Source organism: Colletes gigas, unplaced genomic scaffold, assembly GCF_013123115.1.
Source record: "Colletes gigas isolate AHSC1104 unplaced genomic scaffold, ASM1312311v1 Colletes_gigas_Sc00007, whole genome shotgun sequence".
NCBI classification, from domain to species: domain Eukaryota; kingdom Metazoa; phylum Arthropoda; class Insecta; order Hymenoptera; family Colletidae; genus Colletes; species Colletes gigas.
The window spans coordinates 2,620,685-2,636,966 of NW_025106636.1; the positions used below are offsets into that span (position 1 = coordinate 2,620,685).

The 16,282-nt window shown below is 43.1% G+C and overlaps 1 protein-coding gene across 1 annotated transcript; it reads left to right on the top strand.

The window, feature by feature from the left end:
- The first annotated feature begins 2,572 nt into the window (after positions 1 to 2,572).
- Positions 2,573 to 7,964, top strand: LOC122396284 (probable sodium/potassium/calcium exchanger CG1090). The gene is made up of 9 exons (XM_043394524.1): positions 2,573 to 2,669; positions 2,841 to 3,302; positions 3,373 to 3,598; positions 4,136 to 4,248; positions 4,558 to 4,733; positions 4,807 to 5,033; positions 5,141 to 5,470; positions 5,542 to 5,775; positions 5,886 to 7,964. The coding sequence occupies exons 1-9, from the start codon at positions 2,667 to 2,669 to the stop codon at positions 6,083 to 6,085; spliced, it is 1,971 nt and encodes a 656-aa protein (XP_043250459.1). The 5' UTR covers positions 2,573 to 2,666; the 3' UTR covers positions 6,086 to 7,964.
- Positions 7,965 to 16,282: the final 8,318 nt, after the last annotated feature.

Consider the following 16,282-nt stretch of genomic DNA (forward strand, 5'->3'; position numbering starts at 1 on the left):
GTAAGAATTGATGGGGATAACCGCGGTGATTTAAGTGGGCAAAAATTCGATCACTTATGCGGGCACTACTGTAGTTGTCAGTGAAGAAGAATGCGGCGCGTGGATAGCTCCGTCGCGTTTCTTTTAAGGTCCGGTAGAGTTTAGATATCGTTGTCGCGATATTCTAATGAAGCGACGCGCAGGCGTATCCAGGCGATGTTTAGTATCTAAGGGTGATCGGCGAAAGGAGAGGGTGGCATAGACGGAAATGGGTGAGAGAGGATGGCAGGAGGCAGGAGAAGAAAGGGGTGGCAGGAAGAGTCGAGGAGAAGCTTGATTCGCGAGCAGCACGTAAGCGCAGTGGACGGGACGGCGCTCGTAGTCTAGTAGCGAACGATAAACGGTGTATCGTATCGGTGGTTGCTGGAAGAAGGGTGTATACCGGTAGGGATCGTTAAAACGAGAACCGTGTGTGCGCATTCACGCGGTCTGTTATTACGCGTACACGTTCGAGGGGAGAGTACTCGAAGGAAATCAAAGAGCGAAGATAGGAAGAAAGTCACGTAGAAGGCGAAATAACGAAATCGGCGGCGAAGAAAAACGGGCTAGGACGAGAGGTAGGGAGGGAGGGAGGCGGAAGAAGATAGTGCGCTAGGGATGTGAGGCGGCGTGGCCCGAGGAACGATTGTAGAATCTTATCGGCGCAAGAATGGCCGTGACGTCGACGGTGAGTTATAGCGATAACAGAGGTTACATTAATTCCGAGGGTGGTTCGTTCAGTGAGCACGACGCCTACGTGTCGCGTGAGCACGCCGAGAACGCATCGTAACCCGCAGCTTTTCTGCAAATCAATAATTCGAGTGAGACGCGATGATAAAGTTTGTGATCGTTACTTAAAATTACCCAATCGTGTCGTTGAACGGTGACGACGCGACCGCCAGCCAGCCAGCCGATCGTGCAGCCGAGCGAGCGAATTCCTGGCCAGTTAGTATTTGCGAATTCTCTGGCCAATCGAAACTACGTCGATACATTGCGTGATTGAAAATTTGCCGTCGAATAATGTGCAACGATTCTGACAATTAGGTAAGCCGGTCGTCTGCGAGTTCCGGTACGTTGATCGTATTGTTTAACGATCGCTACGAACGACGAACTAGGTCACTTTCGCTGCCACCTTGATTGTCACGCGCTTTTACATTCGCATGCACTAATTGCAACCAACGACACCACTCGTCTTTACTTTTTTTCTCTAATTACATACGAGCACACGGTCCTAATCCTTTTCCAACAATTATCGCCGTCGATCGACTTCGTTTACTTTACGTTGTATAAACGTTTATTAACAACGTGCGTAATATGCTCGATAGCGTAATTCGCAACTAAGGAAATTCGAGTGTCGGGTCGAGTTCGCGCTCAATCGATTCGCTATAAAACGAAGCTTTGCGAAACAAAATTCGACTTACTTTCGCGCAAGTGATTCACGTATCCTGTAAACCAAAAAATTATCACGGGTCGTACAACGACCAATAAAATAAAATAATCTATATCGGTGTTGTTGACGGAACAACCGTTCGCGTGTTATCGATAACTCGACAACTCCAGTTTCTCTGTAATTTTGCGTAATGTTGTAAGAACGTTTCCGTTCGTTGTAGAAAATACGATGCAAAGTTAAACGTAATTATGTTGCAAGTTCGTATTTCCGGTAATTGACAAGGGCTTTATAATGCTTTAACGAAGGACGATACGCGTTACATAGAACTTATTATTTGCGTCTGTTCGAAGCAATGTTGGGCCTTTTCAGAAAGCTCGTAAGCATTAAGGGGGGTTGATGCTTAGTGGACGGACAGTGGTAGACATTACGAGGGCTGACTACAATGTTTCGCCAAAAATACCACTTGCAATAATATCTTTCGTAACTGGATCACTCTATAGATTCATGGTCATGGACGAGAATACGTTAAATCCACGAACGTAACGTAGGTATGAAAATAGGCACGAGCTTGACTATACGCAAAATAATTTCTTTCTAATTAGACGCGAGAACCCGTCCCTTGCCAGTACCAAGAAAACATCCTGGAGATATTCAGGATATGCAATGTAGCGTAAAGGCGTGAAAATTAGGGCATCCTTCGAACTTTATGAAATAACAGTGCACCCTTATTTACGGTGCGCATAATTTACCAAGTTACGTGCAAAAATACGTAACAGTTTAAACGATATAGAGGCAGCTGCTGCGTAAGCATCAAGCCCGAAGGAAAGTTTCTGTCCGGGGCGCCTAATGGCCCGAATCAAAACACCGAACAAACGTTATCATCTGCTCGGTAACTGGAAAAAAGTAACGACGATCGAAATAGCGGCGTTTGGAGCAAGACGCGGTCGCGATACTTTTGTTCGTATATCCGCGGCATTTAGAAAACAATATTTAGAACCAATGGCGTTGTACGTGTTACACGTGCATGCGCATATGCGAATAGGCGTATTTATTATGATCGATACGAGCGAATCAAACTAAACGAAAACATTTTAATAATTTTTTTCACGTTACACGTATCCCATATAAAGCCCGTTTGGCATTGAAACGCAAGACGCTCGTTTCGCAGAGACACCGAATGTACAGTTATCGTGCACATTAACGAAACTTGAAATCACTCGTGTTATCGATAAAATATTAAGCGGCCGTAATTGTTGTAATGGTATAGTGCGTGAACAAAGTTTGATCGAGTCGTTGGAAACTTGTTGGCTGTTCGAGCGAGAACCGATTTTTCCTACAAATGACAAAAGAAAAAACTAACGTTTACCTTATTTTTTAACGAGACGAAAGAGGCGTGAGTCGCGATAGTAAACTTGCGATAAATGTGTTTCAGTCGAGGATGATGGGGGTCCAGTTACGTAATTCGCGACGCAAAAGATGGCCTCTGCGTTTTGGTCTTCTACTTGGCTACGTACTCATTCAATATGTTACGTCCGCGAAATTACCCACCGAAGAAACATCGTCTTTCTATCCGAGTTCCACGGACAGCGAGGAAACCTGGACCGTAGAAAGTACCTTGGAATCTGCCACGTTGCTGGCGGCGGCGGCGGCGGGCGCGGACGTCGAGCAACCTAAGACGAAGGCGAAAACGGTAACCGAGGAGACCCTTGTGCGGGAAGAGAGTGGAAAGGATGAGCCGAACAGCAACACGGAGAAGACGAAGGAGGAAAAGCCAAAGAAAGTACGCGGACAGTCCAAGGAAGAGTCGCGACAGGAGACAGCGGGGGTTGTTCCGAAAAAGGAAAACGCGGTGATACCGCCGCCTCTTACCAAGACCATTCCCACAACTACAACGGTGAGACACGATCTGCTCGCTCCTTTTCTATCCAGCTATTTCCTATTCGTTACTCGAGGGGTTATTTCAGGTACCGACGATAACCACGGTGGTGTACGAACGCGCGACTTGGAGGCCGCGAAGAGAGAATTGCTCGCCACCGGCTATCGAACAGTTCCCAAGGCCGGTGATGGGGCCGAAAGCTAGAAAACACGGCGGACTCATTATACACATTTTGGTCGCCGTTTATACGTTTCTGGGCCTCGCGATTGTCTGCGACGATTACTTCGTCTCCAGTTTGGACAGAATTTGCGAAGGTAAGAAAGTTGTTGGATCGAAACGACAACGAAACCGTAAACAAACAACGGAATAAGAAAGTTACGAAACAACCGACGTACAGTTGAATGTTTTATTAATTGAATTGAATCGCAGTAGACAGGCTTATGGTTTCGCAGGGATAAAGGTGTGCCGGAAACGCTTAGCGTGCGTTGGAAATGTCGTTCCCTAGCGAAACGCAGTGTATATGCATTATGCGTGTACATGCATATTTATAAGACAGGGGACGAGAAAGATTAGCGCCGTTTCGATTAAATAATTTACATCTGTCGGTCAAGTTATACGTACCTCTACCGCGTTGTGCATTGCCGGTCGACATTCTTCGAGTCTTATCATACATTACTTTTTCATACGTACACGTATCTTTAAAATACATTTTATTTATTGAAAAAGTTTAGTCGTTACGTTTGTAAAAGTTTGGAAAACACACTGGTATAAAATCGTAAAAGTTTCAAGGAACATTAACGAACGAAAAGAAAAAAAACGTGGACGTTTATCGGTTTCTTTGTTGCACGCAGAACTACGACTATCTCCGGATGTGGCCGGAGCAACGTTCATGGCCGCAGGTTCCTCGGCACCGGAATTGGCGACCGTCGTGATCGGTGTGTTCTTCGCCAAGGACGATATCGGAGTAAGCAAACGCGATTTCTATTCGAATCCTACGCGTATATGTAGAAAAGTCAGAGTTGTCGTCTGCGGTCGGTTCGTTCACACCCGAAAAACGGAGCGTGCATGCCGCCCCATGCACGCGTGCCTGTACACATTCGATTCTCCAATACAGTATGTACGTATACAGTCGAAATTCATAGGATCGCGGTTTTGATGAAAAATTTGCGTATTTGCAAACCAACCGCAGCGGTACCGTTCAAATTGGTAAACGTTGAGTAGAATGAAACTCGTTATTCGGTCGTGATAGTAACATGTCGCGTTACGATTACAGGTGAGCGGTGTGATCGGTAGCGCGGTATTCAATATAATGTTTGTAATATCAGTTTGCGGGCTTTGCACCTCGACAGTGTCCAAGTTGAATTGGTGGCCTCTGTGTCGGGATTGCTTTTTCTATGCCGTGTCGATACTCGTGATGCTCGGTACAATTTACAACGAATCGATATCTTGGTAAGATGTTTGTTCATCTCGTTTCCGATCACCGATCGTGTACTGTTACAAGAGACGAGATTTCTACTTTTAGGATGGAGTCTCTGTTCATGTTGATCATGTACGGCGTGTATTGCATCGCGTTGTCCTTCAACGCTAGACTGGAGCGTTGGGCAAAATCTTACGACATACCTTTTCTACCGAAAGACGACGAACCAGCGGAGGAAAGCGCTCTCGTCAGCTACAGATCGCTGCAGGAGGATCGATTGTCTTACACGGGTCCCAATTCGCCTGTTACGGACCAAGTTAAAACTCAAGAAGGTAACCGACGTGTATCGTAGGGAGATAATTGCATAATTTTTCTTTCTCTCGGCCGTGCACTTGCGTCCAACCAATTACGAAACGTAACGATGGTTTGTTACCGACAGGCGGAATAGGAGGAGGAGGAGGAGGAGGAGGCGGCGGCGGTGGCCCTGTACCAGAAACGAACGAACCACCGCCTCCGAGGCAACCGGAATACTACAAAGCGAAAGAGCCTGATCCTAATCAAGTATCGCCGTTGGAAAAACCGGTCGATGGTAGCAAATGGACTTTGTTTACTTGGGGCCTGGTATACCCGATTCATTTCATGTGTCGCGCGACCATGCCCGATTGCCGGCAAGAGAAATTTCGAAACTGGTACCCTTTTACCTTTTGCGTGTCGATGGTATGGATCAGTTTCTACAGTTACATCATGGTGTGGATGATCACGATTATAGGTAAAAAATAAATTGTCGCGTTCCGATACGATGCTCGAATATTACTGACCGTCTGTCTGTCTGTTTAACAGGCAGCACTCTGGGTATACCGGATACGGTGATGGGTTTGACGTTCGTCGCTGCTGGTGTCAGTGTGCCCGACGCCCTGTCCTCTTTGGCCGTGATCAAGGAAGGTTTGGGTGACATGGCAGTGAGCAACGCCGTCGGTAGCAACGTCTTCGATATTCTAGTTTGTCTCGGGCTTCCATGGTTCATACAAACTGCTATGATACAGCCTGGCTCGCACGTAAATGTCACCAGCCGAGGTAAGTCGACCGCGAGCCAACGCGTATTCGTTTCATCTCGTCCAGCCGTTCTTTCGCTTCGCGCCCTTCATTTTCTCTCTTTCTTTCTTTCTGGTGATTACGACGCGCAGGCTTGACGTATTCGACGGTGTCTCTGCTGTCGACGGTGGTATTTTTGGTGCTGGCAACCCACTTGAACGGCTGGAAGCTGGATCGACGATACGGAGTGGTACTGATGCTTTGGTACCTGGTATTCATCATGTTCGCCTCGCTCTACGAGCTCAACGTCTTCGGTGAAATGAATCCACCGGTATGCTTTAGCTCGTTTTAATCGTACGATACCAGGAGCGATGAAAGTTGTCGTTTTGTTCGACGAAACGATCCATATCGAATCTTCGTTGCGATCGTCGTTTCACGGCTTTAAGCATCGTCCTTCTTTTTCTTCCCTTTTCTCCTCTCTCGTCAGCTGCTCCTCCCCTTCCTTCTTTCCCGTCTTCTAGTTTCTACTTGAATCGAAACTGAGAACAAACGAGGGAAGAAAAGCCATGCACGGACGAGACAAAGGAGCGGCGCGTGCGTGTGCGTTCCACTTTGCCCCGGAATTGAGCATATATGTACGGTATTAGAATGTCTGTGTCTCTCGTGGTAGTTTTCGTACGACTTTAGCTAGCCTCTAGGGAAGGGTTCAAACTTTTCGTAAGCTTTACCAAACAAAAGACTCAGAGCGGCGCGATTTTTCTACATCGCGTCTACGCTTCCAGCAAAATCGCGTCCTCCTCCGATTATTACCGTCAATCGACGCGCTGCGCTCTCGTCGCGACAGGCAGTCGTGTATCGGCGATATGCTGCAAGTGTAAACCTTTCCTTCTGCGTCTAGTTTCTATATGTATATATACGATATCGATCGAGCCTTCTTCCGAAAGATCAACGGAACACCGAGAGACAGAAAGCCGCATGGCTTGGATCGCGAAAACTAGTTGTAGCGTGTTTGCATGTTTTTCGAACCATTTAAACGGACAACACATTTATCAGTATTAAAAGAACCGATCGTTAAACAGTAGCCAGTTTAGAGCCAGTTATGGTAAACGTAGGGGTAACTGATCGATCGAACAGGCCCAATCGTGTTTTCCTTTCAATTGTCTATAAAAAATCATATTCTTTGGCTCAATGGGTGGTTTTCGATAACAATTTAAGCATTGATTTCGGATTTTACATGAGAACCGCATGATTTTCTTGTATATAAATATGTATATGTAAACGCTACGAATAATAAGATACGGTAACGATCTCGATTTAACAAACAGAAGAATTTTACGGTGCTACGTCGGTGCATCTCCAAGTTGTTGCAGTACTTTCTTCTTCGATTACTTTCAGTTTTTCCCCCCCACCCAACTGGATTATTAAATCGAGATTTTACAACAGTGTCTGATATACATATACATATGAAAGAAGTATTTAGAATGTAGAAGCATCGAGAAATCTATTAATTTCGACATTTTTTTATCGGTAGAGTAATAAATCCGTACAAGATTTTTTCTACTTTAATAAAGACTTGTTAAAGTGGTAATTGTAAGAAGAAAAGGTTTGTTATTACTAGCTTCGTTTATTAACTATGGACGAACGTAGTCCGGCATCCACTCGTCGATGCGACCACTAGTCAATGTCCGTAACAAGGTTATAAAAACTGTCCAAAACCGTACGGGTTTTGCTCTCTATAACACGACTGTTGTTTATTAACACCGTCAACGTTCTTTTTTTATTTCTCACGCAACAATATGCTGCGTACTTTTTCTATTTAATTCGTTATCATCGTTTCGTCTTTATTCTATTTCTGCTTGGGATCTATCTATTGTCGCGTATTACGGACGAATTAATCCTTCGCGGACAAAACATTTTTCCAGTAGAACTGTTTGAGAATGTAGGAAAATAACGCGTACAATAACGGGTTTATAGAGAATTTGTAAAACTATGTTCTCTGGTATATTAGTTTCTAGTCCGCAAAGGGTTAATGGATAAAACGTGCGTTAACTTGTTTGTAGATTTAGCAATTATGTATTCTTCGTAATCGGTTTTACGCGTCTCGTAGAAATTTACGATATAAACGTGCAATTGGAGTTCAATTTACGAACGAAGAAACGTCGCTCGTTGTAGTTAGCGCTGGGACTGTTTGAATAAAATTCGAATATTATTAAGAGAATATTTGCTCGATTACACGACTAAGAAAGTATGCATACATTTGCACTACGTGTGTACAATATAATAATTTTTATTATCTTCTACTTGTTCTGTTGAAATTTTGTTAATACATAAAGCGAAAGTTGAGAATAATTATTGTTCAAAGAACACGGTGCTTCGTAACGAAAGTTTAAAATAAGAGAAATTATCGAAACAAGTCGATAAACATCGTTTCGTTGAACTTTCCGTATTGTGTTTCGAAGATTAGTTTAGTCGCTAAGGAATGCACGAATCGTTAAGACTTTGTTATAGACAACTAACGCCGTTAATATTAAACAAATTTAGAAGTAATTTACAGATTTATACAGTAGTTTATAAAATTTTTTTACAAACAAATAGTTGTATCGAATTTGAAGAATTGTCTAAGCAATTTACAAATTTATAAGTAGTGCATATATTATTTATAAGCAAAAAATAATTCAGCAAATATATCTCAGCGGACATACATAGATACGTATAATCGTACCATCGATTGTTTCGTTAATCCTAGATCGGACAACGCGGCGTCGCTTCCAAGACGCATGTGCCAACGAATAAAATTTTTTTAATCGATAAATCGATATCGAAAATAAAACAAGCACGTCGTAAAAAAAAGGTACAGGTAAATTTCTTACGTGTCTGTCCGACACACGTTGTTCGTTTCATTATTAAAAATGGGTTGTCCGGATTAGGGTTAATTCAAGTCCTACCGTAGTTAAGTAATTGAATAATAGTTAAGCATTTAAATAGTACTCGATTAATATCTCAATAGCATTCGAATTTTATTCGATGAATATTTTGACTCGCTGAAGCGCTCGAATGTTCGAGGAGAAGTCTCAGCTCTAGTTGGAATAGGCAGATGTCGAAATGCGCAAGTACAAATTAAGTATGTACTCAACGATCGCGTAAAGCTGGCAAATTGCATCGAGTATTCGTCAGTCGCGCGTTCCTTACGACTGACCGTGGCTTATAATAAAAGCTGAAACGATTCGAGGAGCGTTACCGAATCAATTTAACCGTACCAACAACGTGTCACGATGCAAACGACTCGCGTTTACAAGTAAATGTATGAGAAACGTTAACCGTACACCCGGTAGAACTCACCGCGACGTTCGTTGGTTGAACGGAAGCTGGACCAATAATATACAAAGTGTGTTGCTTAAGCCTGAAACTTGAAATATCATCTTCGTAGCTTTTAACACGCTCGTCTAATTCGGGCCTAAATCGAAAACGCTGTGAAACGCGATCCGATCGTAATGCTTATTCGGCCTAACCGCGTCAGATTTTCCAAACTGTTTCTAGCGCACGAACGGTTAAGAATCAAGTCGCAAAAGTGATTAAAAGCAACGGAGATGTATAAAGTTCCAATCTTGGACGACAAACCCTCGACGCGCGTGAAACGATCGTACGCGAAAATTATGAAAGTACTTGATGTTATTTTCTATCTAAAAAGTTTCCTTATCGATTGCGTCTGTGATCTAATTATTCGCGGTTCAGTCGCTTTCGTGTTTCCAAACATTATATCGAATCGAAGATCGTTTTACCGAGGCGCGGAAGCTTTGGCATTTTCTCGAAGAAAGTCCACAAGTACGTCGCATCGAGGAATTTGGTTGCCTTAGCGAGTATTCCGTCGAATTCACGACGATTCCCAGGGATCGTCGAACATCGATCTATTTTGTACTCGAGTCGATCGTGTCCGAATGGATACCATCGACTCGAGTACAGAATCAGGCCGCGAAAGCCTTAAATTTCCGATCGATGATCTAACTAGTTAGCCGCGTATGCTTCTAGTCGTTTCTTACACGGTACTTTTTATTCCACCTGTACGTTCCTCTTCTTTTTCCCTTTTCACATCGAATTAAAGAAATAACGAGAGTTTGTATATCGTGAACGAAGTTTACAGATCGTCGTTTAGTTGCGTCGTAACGGTATCTATTCGAAGGAAAGGGCAAGCACGTACTTATTCCGAAGAATCGAACGAAAGATAAAGGGATATTTGTCTACTGATCGACGAGCGAGGAAAGCAATTGGTGATCGAATAGGGCAGAAGCACAAAAATATTAAAGAATGGAAGAGGGTGAAAAAGGTACGGGGTAAATCTATGAGCACGAGAGATAACGAAAAAGACAATAATTAACGCAGCCTTATCCGATGAAAGTATCTACAACGTTACGCAGCACTTTCCTTGGGATCCACTCGGATTCAAAGGTGCTGAAGTCTCGAATAAACGAAAAATGTGTTGCACCGCGATCCTTTGATCTTTCGATCGTGTCGCTTCGCAGAGAGGATCGAGGAAAGATCGATCGATCCTGGCGACGAGCATGAACGGCACAGTTGTACGGTTCAAGCTGACGATTGAAATCGGTAAGAGTCAATTTTTTTATTTCATCCGAGTAGAAAATAGACGACGACGAAAGGAAAAGGACGAGGAGAAGAGAGGTTTCTGTCGATCAGCTTGGACCGTGTATCCTTGCGGATTCTACCATCCAGTATAGCGACGCGTAATGCGCAAACAGTTATCTAGTTTGTTAGTAGAGTTATCGTATCCTACGTTCGTCCGAGTAAAATAAGGGTCGGGTACGCGATCCGTCAAGGGATCACAAGGATCGCGCAGACGCATTAGCGTTAACTTTAGCGTGCGCGCGCGCGCGCGTGTATGTGTGTGTGTGTGTGTGTGTGTGTGGCTGTGTGGGTGTTTGTGCGTGCGTGTGATCCACTCTGTATATAAGCCCGCGCGAGCATACGTATTATACATGTATACATACAAGTACACGCGAAGATAAAAATTCGAAAAGCTTAGGTTTGTACGATTATCGAACGATCGACGCGTTTGTTCGCTACATATATTCGTTATTGTTGGCGCTTCGGGCGGATACGTATTAATATTTAGCAACATCGATGCCACGGGGGGACGCGGTGCGCTCGATCGATCGAATCGATTCATGCTAGATACGTTCGAACGCCACGACTCCGATTTAATTAACGCGATTCTGATCTTAATGTTACGAAGAATTCGGTCGGTCGATCCACATAGGTAATAATGTGTTTCTATCTATGTATATAAGTATATAAGTACATCGAACGATCGAATGCATCGACGGTAATTAAGGTAAGTAGGGAGAAGCCTTTTGTCGCGTTGGCAGCCGATTTAGAATGACTTACTAAGCGAGCGACAGTAGTTTATTTTATAATCACGCAACAGTATCCTGCCTGTTAATCTCGTCGTTGATTCGTACGAATCCGACACGTGTATATGAAACACTTGACGAACGGATCGCGGGAATCGCGAGCTGGAAAGCGATTTTCCGGAAAGAGTTCCATTGTACTTTTCGACGCGATCCTTCCTTTTATTTTGTTTCAACTACTTCCTCGCGCAGTCGGTCGTCCATCGTGGACGCGACGATTCGTTCGGAAATTGGTGTAATTAGTCAGTGGAAACGTTATCGTTAACGATTAAACGATAGTATTACGATGTAGATTTAGGCTGAGATACCTTAGCGCAACGGCGATCAATTCTTCGGTGTCCTTAATACGCGTAGCTCGTAAATCAAAGTCAATTTACGATTCAGGAGTTTCTCCTATGTTTTAACGAATCCATTTTCCCGTCCTATGCCCCTGTCTATCGATCACTAATTTTCGAACGAAAACCTGCAATATCTCGTCCGATCTGTACACGATCGAGAAATCTGTTACGAAATGAGAGGAATAGTCGTGGTAGAAGGTACGAAAACGCGCCCTTTAATCGATGTTTGCTCGGTAAAAATGAATTGTTGACTGTTGCAACCGTAGATTTTATATCGTGACCTATATATACACATGCACACACACGCACACACACACACATACACACACACACACAAAGGATATACATACCGTACAATTAGCTTGTTTACCAAATTGGTTAAGTATTAACGATGTCTCCTTCTTCCTGCGTAGTACATTTTCTCTTCGTCGAGTCAATACGTCCGCGTACCTGCGATTAATAAGAGGGAATCCCCGAACGATCTCCCGTTTATTATGATTTATGGTCATCTGTTCGTTTTCGCGAAAAAGCGACGAGAGTTTCGATTTCTCCAATCGTTTCGTTCGCAGTGTTCCTAAACTCGTTGTACCTTTCTAAATGTACGAAAGACGGGAATATTTTCGAGAACCCTTCGCGTTTAATCCTTCGATATGGAAACGATCGCTCGAAGCTCGTTCCGCAGGAATTAAGGACCAAGGATGAAAAGATAAGAAGAAGAGTAATAGTTAACGGGTGAATGGGAGTACATGCCATTTAATCGTAACGTTAGACGATCCAATTTTCCTAATCGAGTACGAGTCCTAATAAGAAGCGTAGAATCGCTTAGCATTTTATACTATTCGTATAGAAAAGAGAACCACGTAATAATGTATCATGGTCGGGGGTTAATCGATCATCGTCTTTGTAAAAGTAGATTTAGTTTCGAATTAAGTAAACGATCAACGAACAAATTGGTTACCGCGCGCCGTACGCGTAAAATGTTCAACGGTGTAATCGAGAAAGTACATGTGCATGACTTTGTACATACAACGAACCTACGAAAACAAGCACGCGCGGGCACAATGGAAACGAACGAGATTAATTCCTGCAGAATTGCACGTCGGGATTCCCTCTTTTTAACGTTTTCTCTCGTTGTTAGAAATATTTCCAAAAACTATCCTAAAGCGTCAATACGTCTAGTCATAGCCATAGCTTATTACAACGTTATGTAAATAATTGTTCTACCGACGTCGTAAAGAAATAAATACAAATATATACATATATAAATATACAGAAACAAATATATATGCGCGCATGTGTGCGAATGTATATACGTCTGTATATACGCGCACACACACATATATGTATATAAATAAAAATATGTAGTCACACAGATGGAGAGTACATGGATATTTATATGAAGTAAACACGCGTACCGATGCAGAGAGAGCCTAAGGTATACCCGTATGTATACCGTACGTTTACACGCACCCTTACTTTGCAAGAAAACGACGAATATAGTAAATTCGAATGAAAACGATTGTCATAATATTCTGCGCATCTTGTTTAGCCTAATGAAACTAAAAACGAAAAGTAGATAGACGAGATAAATCCATTAGCGCGTACTCTGATGTATTTAAAAACGTTTAAACAATAAAAGTATTGCTATCGATTAAACTGTTTGTCACGTTCAATGCATTTACTTACCATTCCTTAAGACTTGGACACATTTTTTTTACAACATTTTCCATTGGAAACAACCTCGACGAGCAACATGTCCGTGAACACGGGATCTGGAAAATGTTTGTCGCACTCGAGAGGGAAAGAGCGATTCCTTCCCAAATTTCCTCGAATAATTTACCTTTATTCTTTTGGTAAATGAATATACAAAGTTTACATCTAGTTTACTTGCTTATACGATGCATCGAGTAATATTGATACGTTGTGACGATAATAATGTCGCTGTTACAACCGCGCATACCATTTTTCTTTTCCTCTTTGCCCCGTTTATACGTTTCTCGAGAGCACGACGGATCTTCCTTCGGAAAGAATAACGCGTCAATTAATAATGCAACGATTCACGAGGGTTCGTGAGAACTTAAAAGTGTCGCAAGAAACGAGGATTCGGAATCGTTGCGTTCTATCGATCTATGCGTCGTCTTTTGGAAATCGTTTCTTCGTACCTGCGATCTTCCGGTCGCTGTTAAATCTTTCGTAGGCCGTTAGATTTATTCGATCGCTCAATACGTTCCACGGAATATCTGTTTCGATCGCATCGCGAGAGAAACGACAGGAAAACGTTACAACGACGGAACTACTAGTCGGAGAAGATAAGAAAGAATCTGTTTGGGTTTGCTAAGCGATCGACTGAACGCGCAACGATCCGCTCTTTCGTGCCTACAGCTACATATGTATTTAGCACTCGATAGTTGATACGATAACGGAGCGTTCGATCACGACGCGAACAACACAAGTAAAAAAATTAAGATAAAAATGGAAGATGATTAAGAATACCTTTGGTATCGTGCTCCGTGAGGATTCGAGAGCGCGCAAAGCGATAGCATTTAACTGTGTGAATTCGAATAAATACCAACGCTAGTCTAATCAGTCTTTATACAATTATTCGTACATATTCGCTGAATTGTTCGTTCTCATTCGTTCCTTTGTTTTTTTTTTTTCACGTTACCCGCGAATTCGACACGATCCTCAACTATTTACATTTCTCAAAGGATCTGTCGAACGCGACGAATCAAAACACGCACGCACATTTTCTCTTATTTTTCTTTCACGCTAATCTCTCCCCAACCCCCCTCTCACTCTTTCGCGGTTATACAATACACGCTCGAGACGCGACTCGCTCGGGAGGGCTCTGAAACCGATAACCTCGTAGTCCCAATTTTTATCCTTTAAACTGGTCAACAAATCTAATTTATTCTCGTTGCACAAAAGTGGTGTCCTGATGGTCGATGTTCGCGAGCGTTCGTTCGAGTCAGAGCCTTCCTTCGACGGTCTACGTTCGCGCGTTTAGGTTCTAGCCGAATCTAAAACGAACAGAGTACGGTCGCCGATTGACGCTAGACGGTACAAAAATATTTCCACGAGGCGGCACTGGCCCGATCGTTCTTCTGCTTCCTTTTCAACGCTCTTTCCGGTACTGCTATTGCTGTTGCCGCTGCCGCCGCCGCCGCTGCTGCTGCTGCTGCTGATAATGATGATGATGATGATAATAATAATGATGACGATGATTCTCGGTTAGCAAGCGATCAGAACTCGCGAACACCGAGAATCAATGATACGAAATCGATTCACGCAACACCGGACGTAGTCCTCTTTTAACGCCATCGACTTCGTCGTTACAAACGGATGGTCCTTCCATCATGATATGTACGATCGGCATGGCAAAGCGTTCTTAAAAAAAAATGAAAAAAAAAGGTATCGTAAAAAACGATGTTCGGTTTGACTTGCCGTTCGTGAATTTACAATTGGTCGATTTACCGCATCCCGGCCATTGAAAAACGATTGCGTTAAGCTCTGTCTATTTCTCTTCTACTTTTCTCGCTGTCGCCGCAACCGTCGACGCGTCGTTATTCAACTACGAACAAAGATGGAATCAAGTTTTATCAAAGCACTCGACCGCCGATATCGATATCGATATCGATATTTAAGGGCATGCGTAACGTTCGCTTGAAAAAATATACAAGTACAGTGAAAGCTTTATCATTTCGCAGCTCGAGCTCCGCTATTGCTATTTGATCCACGACCGAGCTCTATCTCCATTCAAGAACACCGTGAGCAAACAAAACGAATCGCACGCTTACGGTTCTCGTCGATACGATAGATCGAGTTTGTATATTTGATATTGAGATTTAAGGCTTTCACGGGCTGAGTTTGTACTCGAGTTCATGGCTTTCGGATGGATACCGCGTCCAAGTTCATCGATTTGCCGATTCGCCATTTGTTCGTTTCGTGAACGTTGCAGTTTGGTCCCACATGTGTACAAGGACTTTGAAAACAGGAAGCCTCCAGCCTCGACGATGGAAACTGCAACGTTCGCCAAGACGTCGGCGAATCGCACAACTCGGACGTGGTATATTTGATATTTTCTCAAATATAAGCTCACAAAACAATAGTACGAAACAAGTTTTCTGCATACAAGCGCTCACGCACGCACGCACGCACATAGACAGAGAGCATTGCACGTTTTGCCTTCCGTCGATACCACAAGCTTTCACTGTATTCATTTCGATGCTTTTGCTCCTAGAAGAATAGATTCGAATTTTTTTATTTGCTTGCAAAAAAGTCATCTATCCGGTCCTACTGAGATATAAAAATTATAGGGGTTTTTTTTGCTACATCTATCCAGATAACCAAAGATTTTCAAATTCAATTTCGAGGGTGCAACACATACCGACACGCTTTACCTGAAAATACATGCATATTTTCGATGGTTATCTGGCTGTTTTGAGATCGTCTCACCTCTGCTCTTTATTCGTAACAATATTTTATACACGTTCTACTTGAGAAGGCATAACTCGTTCATGGAAAAATAACGAAATATCTATGAACAAGTATTTTCCTCGATTCGTATCGAGCACGTATCAAAGGAAATTTCCTTTTAGTATAAAAAGCATTCGATCGTACTCGTAGACGTTGACATTGACGTTCGCGTAACGGTGAACATTGCTCGCGCAATGCCCAAGCACATTTGTCTTGATCGAAAAATCTATGTGAAAGTAAGAACAAGCTGATATCGCTAGGTCGAAATACTACGTCGATCGCTCGAGGGACGAATTTGGAAAATATAAACGTAAC